General features: G+C 56.3%; 1 protein-coding gene across 5 annotated transcripts in view; it reads right to left on the reverse strand.

The window, feature by feature from the left end:
* ADCK5 (aarF domain containing kinase 5) overlaps positions 1–8,609 on the reverse strand; it is a 16,328-nt gene extending 7,719 nt beyond the window's left edge. For 2 of the 5 annotated variants that reach the window (XM_045074150.1, XM_045074149.1), the window contains exon 1: positions 8,510–8,609. In XM_045074150.1, the coding sequence (XP_044930085.1) occupies positions 8,510–8,521 (12 nt within the window). In that variant the 5' untranslated portion in view covers positions 8,522–8,609. Of the gene's footprint in view, positions 1–1,600; positions 1,763–8,509 lie in introns of all 5 variants that reach the window. The other 3 variants (XM_045074147.1, XM_045074146.1, XM_045074148.1) reach the window with 3 other exon arrangements.
* Positions 8,610–12,726: the final 4,117 nt, after the last annotated feature.

The raw sequence follows: 12,726 nt of genomic DNA on the forward strand, positions 1-12,726 counted from the left end.
GGCACACCTCAGGCGGCAGGAAGGCTCTTATGAACACAGTCCGGGGCCAACACTCTAGTCAGAATGCAGCAAGCGTGGGGGGTTCCTGTTCCCACCCCAGGTGAGATGACGCTGTGCGAGAATGGCCTTGTTAGGGGATGCATGTTGAAATGTTTAGAGGTTGAATCAAAACGTCCGCAACTTACTTTCAAATGGTCCGATATAATATATATATGTAATATATATATATATATATAAAGACTTTATTTGACAGAGAGAAACAGCAAGAAAGGGAACATCAGCAGGGGGAGTGGGAGAGGGAGAAGCAGGCTTCCTGCTGAACAGGGAGCCCGATGTGGGGCTCGATTCTGGGACCCTGGGATCATGACTTGAGCAGAAGGCAGATGCCTAAACACTCAGCCTCCCAGGTGCCCCCAAAATATGTGGTTTCAAATAGAAATAGGAACAACTATAGCAAGACACAGCGTGTGGTTGCAGGCAGCAGCATCTGCACAGTTAGCTACATGCATCCATTCTGTATGCCTGTCCCTGAAAATTTTTTTTTTAAAGATTTCTTATTTCTTTATGTAACAGAAAGATCACAAGTAGGCAGAGAGGCAGGCAGAGAGAAGGGGGGGAAGCAGGCTCCCCGCTGAGCAGAGAGCCCGATGCGGGGCTCGATCCCAGGACCCTGAGATCATGACCTGAGCCGAAGCCAGAAGCTTTACCCACTGAGCCACCCAGGCGCCCCCTTGTCCCTGTATTTAAATGTTCTTACGATCTAAGTCAACAGGCATCTGCTAGGCTATGCGAGTCCTAGTCGGAAGGCAGTGACCTGTTGTTTCCTTTATAGACTTACAGTGTTGCAATTCCGTAAAAGTAAACTGAGCTATGCTGTGACCGACTGAGCTATGCTGTGACCGACTGAGCTATGCTGTGACCGACTGAGCTATGCTATGACCGACTGAGCTATGCTATGACCGACTCCCTAACCTGACAAAGTCTAATAGGGGCCATTGCTTTTACCACCTTCCCCAGCTTCAAATACTTTAGTACGCCGTCAGTTCTATTTTTAACCTTCCTCTCTTCTATATTATTGTCAGATATTTGTAAGTTGCTTTTGTTTTTTGGTTTTTTTGAGTGGGGAAGACAGAGGGAGGGCATGGAAGGGGCAGAGGGAGATGGAGAGAATCTTAAGCAGGATCCATGCCTGGTGCAGAGCCTGACATGGGGCTTGATCTCACTACCCTGAGATCACGACCTGATCTCAGGTCAACCAGGTCAATCAAGTCAGAGGGTCAACCAACCGAGCCACCCAGGCGGCCCTATTTTAAGTTTTTATTTTCCTCCAGCACAGCCAACGTGCATGCTATGTGAGTGTGTGACACAGTGACTCAGCACTTCAACCACCACCTGGCGCCCCTCGCCCTCTGTGACCCCAGCCCTGCTTCCCATCCTGACACCCTCCTGCCCTCCGGTGACCTCCATTCTCTAGACTGAGCAGTCCAGGGCCTGCTTTGTCTCTTTGGTTCTTCCCTTTGCTCATCTGTCTCTCAGATCCCACCTGGGAGACCGATGAGCCGCGTGTAGCATCGGCCCGCCCCTGACTGACTGTGCTCACTCGCACTGTTCTCCGGCTCCATCCGTGCTGCTGCAGGTAGCAAGACCTCATTCCTGTCTGTGGCTCAAGAACATTCCACTGCGCACACCACGTCCTCTTCATCCAGGAGCACTCGAGGGCACCTGGGCCGCTTCCACAATTCGGCCACTGTTGATAATGCTGCTGTGAACAAAGTGGGGCATGTACCCCTCTGAATGAGTGGTTTTGTATTTTGGGGGTAAACAGCTAGTAGTGCAAATGCTGGGTCATAGGGTGGCTCTATTTTTAACTGCTTTTTAATTTTTTTTTTTGAAGATGTTATTTATTTATTTGATAGAGACAGGGAGAGGGAACACAAGCACAGGGAGCCGGGGACGGAGAAGCAGGCCGCCCGCGGAGCAGTTTGCCCGACACAGGGCTCGATCCCAGGACCCCGGGACCATGACCTGAGCCAAAGACAGACGCCTAACGATGGAGCCACGCAAGCACCCCGAGCTGTAACTTTCTGAGGAACCGCCCTTCTGTTCTCCCGAAGGGCTACTCCAGCTTGCAGTCCTGCCGGCGGTGTGAGAGAGAGCGCCTTCTCTCCACGCCTTAGGAAGGTGGCCTTAGGAAGATGAGGCAGCTAGGGCAGGGCAGGGCCACTCGCCACGGGCGACCACGTACCCAGGACACCGGGCACTGTCTAGAGACACTCTTGGTTGTCACAACCTGGGTAAAGGGGTCCTCTTGGCATTGAGTGTGTGGAGACCAGGGACCCTGCCCAAGAGCAGACAGTGCCCAGGATGACCTGGCCTAGAGACTCAGGGAGAGCCAAGGCTGAGAAGGGGCAGTCTAGGAACGCCGACTTCTGAGCCTGGAATTGGCATGCAGGTTCCTGCTGGCACCAGCTGTCCAGCGAGGGCAGGCTACTTCCCTCTCGATACCTCCCTTCCACGGTCTGTAAAGCCTGGACCACTGTACAGTACGGTATGGGTCAAGGTATGGGTCAAGTGAGCATTTGCAAAACCTGCCACACGGCGCCCGGCCCGCACGCCAGGCCAGGCAGATGAGCACGCTGAGGCCATTCTCGGGTCGAGGAGCAGCTGCTCTCCACGGCCCTCCTGCTCGCTGCGCCAAGCCGCCGGCGGGTCCCCAGGCCCTTCCTCTCCTGCCCACGGCGCCGCGCCCAGAAGCCCGCCCCACCTAACGCGCACAAGCGCACACGGGCCAGATCAAACTGAACAACTGATGTTAAAAGGCCACCAGCTTCCCCTTGCTTTTTCAGAAGGAAAACAGCATTTAGTCCAGAAGAGACGAGACCATTTCCGGCACGTGCCCACCTCCGAGAGAGGCCCCTACGAACAGGGAGAAGTGCTTCACGGACCGCGGCAGACGGGCAGGAGCGACTGAAGGAGCCCGACTAAAGGACGGAGAGCTTGGCCGCGCAGCTCCGGTGCGCTCCCGGACTCCTGCAGAAGCTCACCGCCCCCGACCCAGAAGGAAAATGGCCGAAGCTGACCGATGATGATGATTCTGAGACGTGAGCCTTCACGAGGTCCGGACAGGAAAGATCCACGCGCTGTGCCAGCCTGCAAACCGCAGGGGAGCAGAAAGCTCCCGATTCTGAGGCCGCAAGCGCCCAGGCTGCAGTGAGGCCGGCAGGGAACGTGCCGGAGCCCGGGCACAGCTGCCCCAAGGCCGCAGGCTATACCCAGCGTCGCAAGACCCCCAGACCCTCCAGGTGCCCGTGAGGGCCGAGCAGGAAGGGCTGTCCTCGTGTTCTTTCACAGAGGAGCGCGCTGCTTCTCAATCATTTTACCCTAAGGCACAAGGCTCGGAGCTGCCACAAGCCTCACGGGCGCGCAGCAAGGCCAGAAAGGTAACCGGCCACAGGCCCCAGTGCCGGCTCCCTCTGCATCGGTAAGGTCTCCGCTGCGTCTCACGGTTCCCCAGGGTACTTCCCAGCGCCGAGGGACTCTCACCCACACTCCCATAACAAAGGTTCCCCTGGTTGAACCTGGACAGACTACGCAGCACCAGGCCCAGCGCTATTCCCCAGGCTGCTGTCCTGCCTGAAAGGGCCTTCACCGGAACCCGAATTCCCCAGGCCCGACTCTCACCCCCCCCCACCTCTGCAAGCGGTGCAAGTGTCTGCCAGACTGCAGGGCGCACCTCTCCACCATCTCTGTGCTCCCAGGATCTCGTGCAGGGCTTGTTACAGAAAGCAGGAAGCCCAGGAAGGCCGGCTGAATTCAGATAAATGGTGATGGGATGATCCAGAACCCCACGTGGCCCAACCTTGGATGCTCGGTGAGCAACCAGAAGGCCACAGTGTGTAAGACAGGCCAGCAGCCCTGGCAGCAGCCCGGCTCTGCACAGAACTCCAAGGACAAGGCCTCATGCTGACAACTCCAGAGCCCCCACCAGGGTCCACAAGCTCATTCAGGTACCTGGCTCCTTCCAGTCTGGGATGGCCAGTCTTCCTCAAACTAGCCCCATCATCCAAATGACAGCCCCAAAGCCCAAAGAAGTCACGTGTCTATAAAGAAGGGACAGAATCTATAGTCAGATCTTCCAGAAACCAGTCCAGGGGAATTTCCAGCATGAAACTCAAATCACACCCAGAGCTTAAGTACCAGAGCGCACCAGCAAACAGGCCAAGAGAGAGCTGTGGGTCCCCAGGCTGCTCCCCCACGGACCAGTGCCTTCTCACCAGGACGACCCCACGCCCCGCCTGGCTTGGGCAGCTTACACTTGTCTCTGCACCCGCCACCTCAAAGCCTTCCAGTCTGGACGAGATGAAATGGGCCTTCTGTCCCCCGGCCTCTCGTGGGGAACACACGAGTGTGTGCACAGCTTGCCTGTACAAACAGAGTGCAGTGCTGCTCACCTGGGACTCAGCTAGCAGCCTATAAAGTAGGGAAAAAAAGGCTCTGAGTAGTGAGAGTCAAACAGACATCACAAAGGTCACCAACAGGCTGAGCGAGGGCGTCCCTCCGCCCTGTCGGTTACACAGAGCACATCCGGGAATGAAAGGTCACTGCGGACAACCCAGTCCACAGCTCTGAGCAGCACATGCTGCGTCTCGCGCTGAGGCCGACCCAGAACTACAGAGGTGACAGGAACCAAGGCTGCTTCCTGGCCGGGTCAGCCGCCCTCTGCACTCCAGCAGAAGAGGAATCCAAGGCACAGAAATGTTCCCACAGGTAGGAAATGAGCCTGGGGAATCCTCTGCCTCACTGTTGTGGGACGCAGCTGCTCATTGCAAGTCACAAAAATTAATAGAAATGCACCTGTACTTACGTGGAAAACCCAAAAGACTCCACCCCAGAACTGCTAGAACGCACACAGGAATTTGGCAGCGTTGCAGGATAAATAAAATCAGTGCACAGCAACCAGCTGTACTGTACGCACTAGCGATGAGGCAGAAGGAAGAGAAATCAAGGAGTTGATTCCATTTACAATTACACCGAAAACCATAAGATAGCTAGGAATACACCTAACCAAAGAGGCAAAGGATCTGTATTCAGAAAAATACAGAAGGGCGCCGGGGTGGTGCAGGGGTTAGGCCTCTGCCTTCGGCTCAGGTCGTGATCTCAGAGTCCCACATTGGGCTCTCTGCTCACCGGGGAGCCGGCTGCCCCTCTCTCTGCCTGCCTCTCTGCCTGCTTGCGATCTGTCAAATAAATAAATAAAATCTTTTTTTTTTTTAAAGATTTTATTTATTTATTTGACAGACAGAGATCACAAGTAGGCAGAGAGGCAGGCAGAGAGAGGAGGAAGCAGGCTCCCTGCCGAGCGGAGAGTCCGATGCGGGACTCGATCCCAGGACCCTGAGATCATGACCTGAGCTGAAGGCAGCGGCTTAACCCACTGAGCCACCCAGGCGCCCAATAAATAAAATCTTTTAAAAAACCCCAAACACGGGGCACCGGGGTGGCTCAGTGGGTTAAAGCCTCTGCCTTCGGCTCCGGTCATGATCCCAAGGTCCTGGGATCGAGCCCCGCATCGGGCTGTCTGCTCAGCAGGGAGCCTGCTTCCTCCCCTCTCTCTGCCTGCCTCTCTGCCTGCTTGTGATCTCTGTCAAATGAATAAATAAAATCTTTAAATAAATAAATAAATAAATAATTAACCCAAAACGCTATAGAATAGTCATGAAAGAAATCGAGGAAGACACAAGGAAATGGAAAAACGTTCCATGCTCACGGACGGGAACAAACACCGTTTTAATGTGTATGCTACCTAGAGCAATCTACACACTCCACGCAATCCGTACCAAATACCAGCAACATTTTCACAGAGCTGGAACAACAGTCCTAATATCTGTCTGGAACCTAATGTTTGTCTGGAACCATTTGGAGTCTGAAGACCCCAAATAGCCAGAGGAATGTTGAAAACAAAACAAAGCTAGCAGCATCACAATTCCAGGCTTCAAGCTCCATTTCGAAGCTGTCATCATGAAGACAGTATGGTCCTGGCACAAAAACAGACACATCAATAAATGGAACAGAACAGAGAGCCCAGAAATGGACCCAACTCTATGGTCAACTAGGCTTCCACAAAGCAGGAAAGAACATTCAATGGAAGGAAGACAGTCCCTTCAACAAATGGTCTCGGGAAAACTGGACAGCCACATGCAGAAGAATGAAACTGGACCATTTCCTTACACCACACATGAAAATAGACTCAAAATGGATGAAAGACCTCAATGTGAGACAAGAATCCAACAAAATCCTTGAGAAGAACACAGGCAGCGACCTCATTGACCTCAGCCACAGCAACGTCTTCCTAGAAACATCGCCAAAGGCAAGGGAAGCAAGGGCAAAAATGAACTAGTGGGACTTCATCAGGATCAAAACCTTTTGCACAGCAAAGGAAACAGTCAACAGAACCAAAAGGCAATGACAGAACGGGAGAAGATATTGGCAAAAGACATAAAGGCCTAATATTCAAAATTTATAAAAAACTTATTAAAACACCCAAAGAACAAATAATCCCATCAAGAAATGGGCAGAATGGGGTGCCTGGGTGACTCAGTGGGTTAGGCCTCTGCCTTCCGCTCGGGTCATGATCTCAAGGTCCTGGGATCGAGCGCCACATCGGGCTCTCTGCTCAGCGGGGAGCCTGCTTCCCCCTCTCTCTCTGCCTGTCTCTCTGCCTACTTGTGATCGCTCTCTCTCTGTCAAATAAATAAATAAAATCTTTATTAAAAAAAGAAAGAAAGAAAGAAAGAAATGGGCAGAGGACATGAACAGACATTTCTGCAAAGAAGACATCCAGATGGCCAACAGACACATGAAAAAGTGCTCCACATCACTCGGCATCAGGGAAATACAAATCCAAACCACGGTGAGATGCCACCTCACGCCAGTCAGAATGGCTAAAATCAACAGGAAACGACAGATGCTGGCGAGGATGCGGAGAAAGGGAACCCTCCTCCACTGTTGGTGGGAATGCGAGCTGGTGCAGCCACTCTGGAAAACAGCATGGAGGGTCCTCGGAAAGTTGAAAATTGAGCTACTCTACGTCCCAGCAATTGTACTACTGGATATTTACTGTAAAGATATGAATGCAGTGATCCGAAGGGGCACGTGCACCCGAATGTTACCACAATAGCCCAACTATGGAAAGAGCCCAGACGTCCATGCACAGCAGATGAATGGATCGAGAAGATGTGGTGTATATACACGATGGAATACTATGCAGCCGTCAAAAGGAATGAAATCTTGCCATTTGCAAGGACGTGGATGGAACTAGAGCGCATCATGCTGAGCGAAATAAGTCAGTCGGAGAAAGACGACTGTCCTATGATCTCCCTGATATGAGGAATTGGAGGCAGGGGGAGGGGTTGTGGGGGGCAGAGAAGGAAAAATGCAACAAGATGGGATGGGGAGGGAGACACCCCAAGGGACTCTCAAGTCTAGGGAGCAAACTGAGGGTTGCTGGGGACGGCGCGAGCCCCGGACCTTGTATGACAGCTCTGCGTGCCCTAAATCTAATGAAAAAGAACTGCTAATACCTAACATCTACCAGGCTGGGCTTCCTGGAAAATCACCGGCCCGTAGGAACTCGAAGTTGAACCCTCTGTCTCTTCAGCCGAAACCCCCGTGAGGAAAAGGGCGGATTCCTGGGCCAGAGCGGGGAGAGCGGAGCGGGTGGCACCTGCTTTGTGTATTTAGTTTGTTTAACGTGACAGACCGACAGAGCGGCGGGGCGGGGACAGACCGACAGAGCGGCGGGGCGGGGGCAGCAGGCTCCCCGCTGGGCCGGGAGCCGACGCGGGGCTCGATGCGGAGCCGAAGGCAGGCGCTCACCCACCGAGCCCCGAGAGCCCCAAGGACCCCGGGCTTGGAGAGCGGCCTCCTAACCGCAGACCCAGCCCGCGCGGCCGACGCAGGACGAGCGGGAGCCGGAGCGGGAGCCGGAGCGGGAGCGGGAGTCGGAGCGGGAGCCGGAGCGGGAGCGGGAGCGGGAGCCGGAGCGGGAGCCGGAGCCGGAGCCGGAGCCGGAGCGGGAGCCGGAGCGGGAGCGGGAGTCGGAGCGGGAGCGGGAGCCGGAGCCGGAGCGGGAGCCGGAGCGGGAGCGGGAGCGGGAGCCGGAGCGGGAGCCCGGCCCGCCGCGGCCGCACCGCACCGAGCAGCCCGCGGACGCCCGACAGGCGGTCAGCGGGGCGTCCCGAGGGCAGACACCGGGCGGGCTCCGGGCGCGACCCCCGGGGCGCGCTCCTTCGGCCGTCCCGCCGGTGGAACCCATCGGCCCCGGCGCGGCCCCGGGCTCACCGCGAAGAGCGCGGGCGCCGGCCGCCGTGGAGGACGCGCGCCCCCGGCAGCCCTGGGGTCCCGGACGCGGCCCCGGACCGGGCGGCTCGGGGGTGGCCCTCGCGTTGCGGACGGGGTCTGACGGGGCGTGTGGGAGCGGGCGCCGGGGCGCGCCGTGCGGGGAACTCACCGGCCGCCACATCTTCGGGGCCGCCGCCGCCGTCGGAGCCGCGGCCGCTCCGGGTCCCGCTCGCCGCACGCGCGCGTCGCTCGGCCCAGCAGCCCCTGCGGGGCGGAAGCGCAGTGCGCACGCGCGCCCCGCCCCGCCCCGCCCCGCCCCGCCGGCCGCGGTCCGGGCCCGGAGGCCACGCCCATCCTGCCGGCGTCCGCGGCGGAGCAGCGCCCCCTGGCGGCGGCCGCAGCCGAGCTGTAGGGCCGGACCGCGCGCCCCGCCTCCACGCCCGACGCGGTCCCCGCCCGGTCCCCGCCCGGTCCCCGCCGCCGCTCCGGGGCGGGCGTCTGCTCCCACCGGACGGAAGCCGAGGCTCGCGGGATCAGCTCGCTGGTGCCCCGGGGGGCTCACAGCACGGGCGGAGGGAAGGGGCCCGCACGGCGGCGCGGTGCGGGGACACGGCTCTGAGAGCGGGAGCCCGGGCCGGGCAGCGGGGGGCGGCCCAGCACTCCTGCCGCCGGCCGGGGTGCGCCTCTCGCCTCGCCGCTCGCGTTCCCGCGGCAAAGTGAGGTCGGGGCTCCTTGTTCCTTGGACCGAGCGGGGAGCGCCTGCGGCGTGCCGGGCGTCCCGGAGGGCGGACGGTCCGCAGCGTCGCCGCGAGAGGCGCGCGCGGGGCGGGCGAGACCCACCGCAAGGCTCGTCCCCCCGCACCGGCCGGCCCGCGGCAGGGCAGGACGCGCCCAGGCTTCGCGTCCCGCCGTCTCTCTCCCTGCCGGGGGCGGGGGCGGGGGCGGCGCGGGACACCGATCGCGGCAGCTCCTCTCCCCTCCCCCGCACCTCGGCTCCTCTCCCCTCCCCCGCACCCCTGCCCGCTCCCCCCCCACCCCACCCCCCGGCTGGCTCCTCCCTTCCGCGGCCGCGCTCCTGGCGGTCCGGGACGCGGGGCTGCACCGGGCGCTCGTGCGGCCCGGCCGTCCTGCGGAGGCTGCGCGGGGCCTCGTGTCCGCGACTCCGCGCTGGCCGGGGCCGGCGCCCGCACGCGGGCTGCTCCAGAACCTTCTCCGCGGGGCTGGGCCCCCGGCGCGGCTCCTCTCCGCTCCTCCCGAGCCTCCCACGAGCCTCCTCCCTCTCCGCGGGATCCCTGCTCCCGCCAGCGCAGCCCAGTGGGCCCTGCTCATTGCCCTTTATCCCGGGCCCCGGTGAAGCCAGAGTCTCCCGCCAGGCCTCTTCGGCTGCAGCTCAGCGTCCAGAATCAGCCTGTTCCCGTTATCCCGCTTGCAACAGATGCGGGGCTCCGGACTCCGGCTGAACGCAGACCGCGGTCCGCGCTGGCTTTTTGCAGACAGGGATGCAACTTCCTGGCTTCACAGCCCTGTCCCCGGCGTCCTGGCTAGGGCCTGGCAGTGGGTCTTGAGCCCCTCCCAAGGCCAGACTTTCTGGAATATTCCCAGTTGCGTACATTCAGCCTCCTCGCCTAAACCCGTGATGTTTAAGGAAACTGGTCCAGGAGATGGTGTAGGCCCCATAAAAATGCTGCTAAGGCATCTGAGAAGTGACAGCAGCAACGCTGAGAATAGCAGCATGAGCTCAGACACAGACATGGCTGGCAGCCCGGGGCCACCTGCCCTGGGACTGGGAATGGGGGTGGGTGGGGCTTTCTTGTCCACTTTCGGGAAACAAAGTCCAGCCAGCTCCCACTCCTCAATAGCACTCTGTTCTATTGGACTCTGTTCTATTGCCACATCAAAGGACCTAGTACTGACTGGGCTCCTGTCCCAGGCACAGGTGCCTGGACTGAATGGGGGGACTCTACCCTTAGTTGTGCTATGTGAAGTCAGTTCCCCAAAGCTGAGATGACTGCACCCCAGGAGTGCCAAGAAAACTTTCCTCCAAGTGATCACTACTCCTGGTCCACCCCAAACCCAGACACAGTCCACACTAGTGCTGCCCAGTCAGTCCCCTACTCCAAATCTGCCAGCTCCCGTGTTCCCAGGCATGAGTCTACAAAACTGTTGTTTCTTAGAAAAAATAGAAAAGGAAGTGTGGGGCACTGGGGTGGCTCAGTTTTAAGTGTCTGCCTTCAGCTCAGGTTGTGGGATCAAGCCCTGGGCAGGGTGGGCTCCTCGCTCAGTGGACAGCCTGCTTCGCCCTCTGCTTCCCACTCGTGCTCTCGCTCTCTGTCTCTCGCTCTCTCTAAAATAAATAAGATCTTTTTTAAAAATGGAAGAATATCTTTACTAAGAAGCATGATTTCTCACGCAAACATTAAATGAACATGTATGCGGTGACCAAACAATGTCCCTGCAAAAGATACGTCCCCTTTCTAACTTCTGCAGCTTCTGACACGACTTTATGTGGAAACAGGGTTGTTACACATGCAATGAGTTAAAGTTCTCTGGATGAGATCATCCCGGAGGAAGACGGGCCCTAACCCCAGTGGCTGGTGTTCTTATACGAGAAGAGAGAGACCTGAGGCACAGAAGAAAAGCCTATGTGGAGGCAGAGGTATGGACGGAGTGGCTTGGCCACAAGCCTGGGGATGGTGGGGATGGTGGCACCACCAAAGCGTGGAGGGCCTTGGAACAGGGTCTTCCTCAGAGCCTTCGGGAGCCAGCCCTGCCAAAGCCTTGACTTCAGATCTGCGGCCTCCAGCACCCATAGGATGAAGTTCTGTCATGGTAAGCCACGAAGTTTGTGGAAATTAGTTCCAGCATTCCTAAAAAAACTAGTACAATGTGTCAAGGGTTTATTTAATTCATTAACTAATGAGACCCCAAGGAAGTGATTACGAGTTCAAAAGGGAAGTTCAAAACCTACATATCTATGTGGAGTAAAGGAATCTTGAAATGAATTTTTTCTTTGTTTTTTATAAAATTCAGTTTTATAATCTGTACAATAAGGTGTTCATAACATTTACATTTCTTTACAAATTTTTTTTTATTTATTTACTTGGGGCAGAGAGAGAGAGCGAGCATGAACAGGGGGAGGGGCAGAGGGAGAGGGAGGAGTGGGCTCCCCGCTGAGCCGATCCCGGGCTGGATCCCAGGACCTGGATGCCAGGACCCCAGGATCATGACCTGAGCTGAAGGCAGAGGCTTATCTGACCAGCCACACAGGTGCCCCGACATTTACATTTTTTTGAAATGAAATTAAATATAGATGGAGATTGGCTTTTTCCACAAGAAAAATCAATTGAATCTCTGCTGAGGAAAATTTATTTGCAAATGTGTAAAAAGGAATATCTGCATGGCTCTTAGTCATCTGCAATTTACGGAGCTGTGGGATCGTTCCAAGGGGATGAAAGGTAGGATCTGATAGAATCAGATAATCCAGAAGGGCGTCCTCTACACTTGTGTGGTTTTCCATTCGAAATACCACTAATGGGAGGAGTCCAAGACGGCAGAGGAGCAGGAGGCTGGAAAAAGAGACGTCTGGTTGGGGCATCAGCTCGAGAGCTCTCCAACCCTTCTGACACCTGCGAATGCAACCTGCGGCTCAAGGGAAGAGCGGGCGCGACAGAGACCAGGGAGAAGGAAGCGGTTGACTGCTGTTCCCTGAGGGCTCACTGCGGAGTGGGGGCCCCCAGCTTTCTGCTCCAGGGCGGGGATTGGGAGGTCACCACGTTCAGTCTTATCCTCTAAAGCTGCCCAGAAAGGCTTCCGGGAACAAAAGCCACATAGAGTAACCCAGAGCGGATTAGGGATTACATAGCCTGGCCCCCTGGCAAGGGTGTTGCAGTTCAGCCTGGGGCAAAGACACCTGAGCATCACTGCAGCGGGCCCCTCCCCCAGAAGCTCAGCAAGAACATCCACCCACAACCAAGTTCACCAACCAACGGGCCTGCGAAACTCCAGCGCTAGGGGAATACAGCACATAGAATTCATGGCTTTTTCCCCATGATGTTTTACTCTTTCAACTTTAATTTTTAAAATTTTCTTTATTTTTTCTTAAATTTTTCTTCTTTTTTCAACCAACTTCCTATTTTATCAACCAGTTTCTCTTAACAGACCAAAATACACCCAAAATCTAGTGTATGGATCTGTTCTATTCACCTGCCTAATCATACTCTCTCTTTTTTTCTTCCTCTTCTTTCTTTTCTGTTTTTTTGTTTTGTTTTGTTAGTCCTTTAAAATTTCCATCTTTACAGTTATAGTCTATCCTTTCAGTGAATTTAGTTTTATTTTGCTATATATAAGTCTTTCTTCCTTTACAATTTTGAGCTGAAGTTTCCTCTA

This window comes from Mustela putorius, unplaced genomic scaffold (assembly GCF_011764305.1).
Source record: "Mustela putorius furo isolate JIRA1106 unplaced genomic scaffold, ASM1176430v1.1 tig00537303_pilon_pilon_pilon, whole genome shotgun sequence".
NCBI classification, from domain to species: Eukaryota; Metazoa; Chordata; class Mammalia; order Carnivora; family Mustelidae; genus Mustela; species Mustela putorius.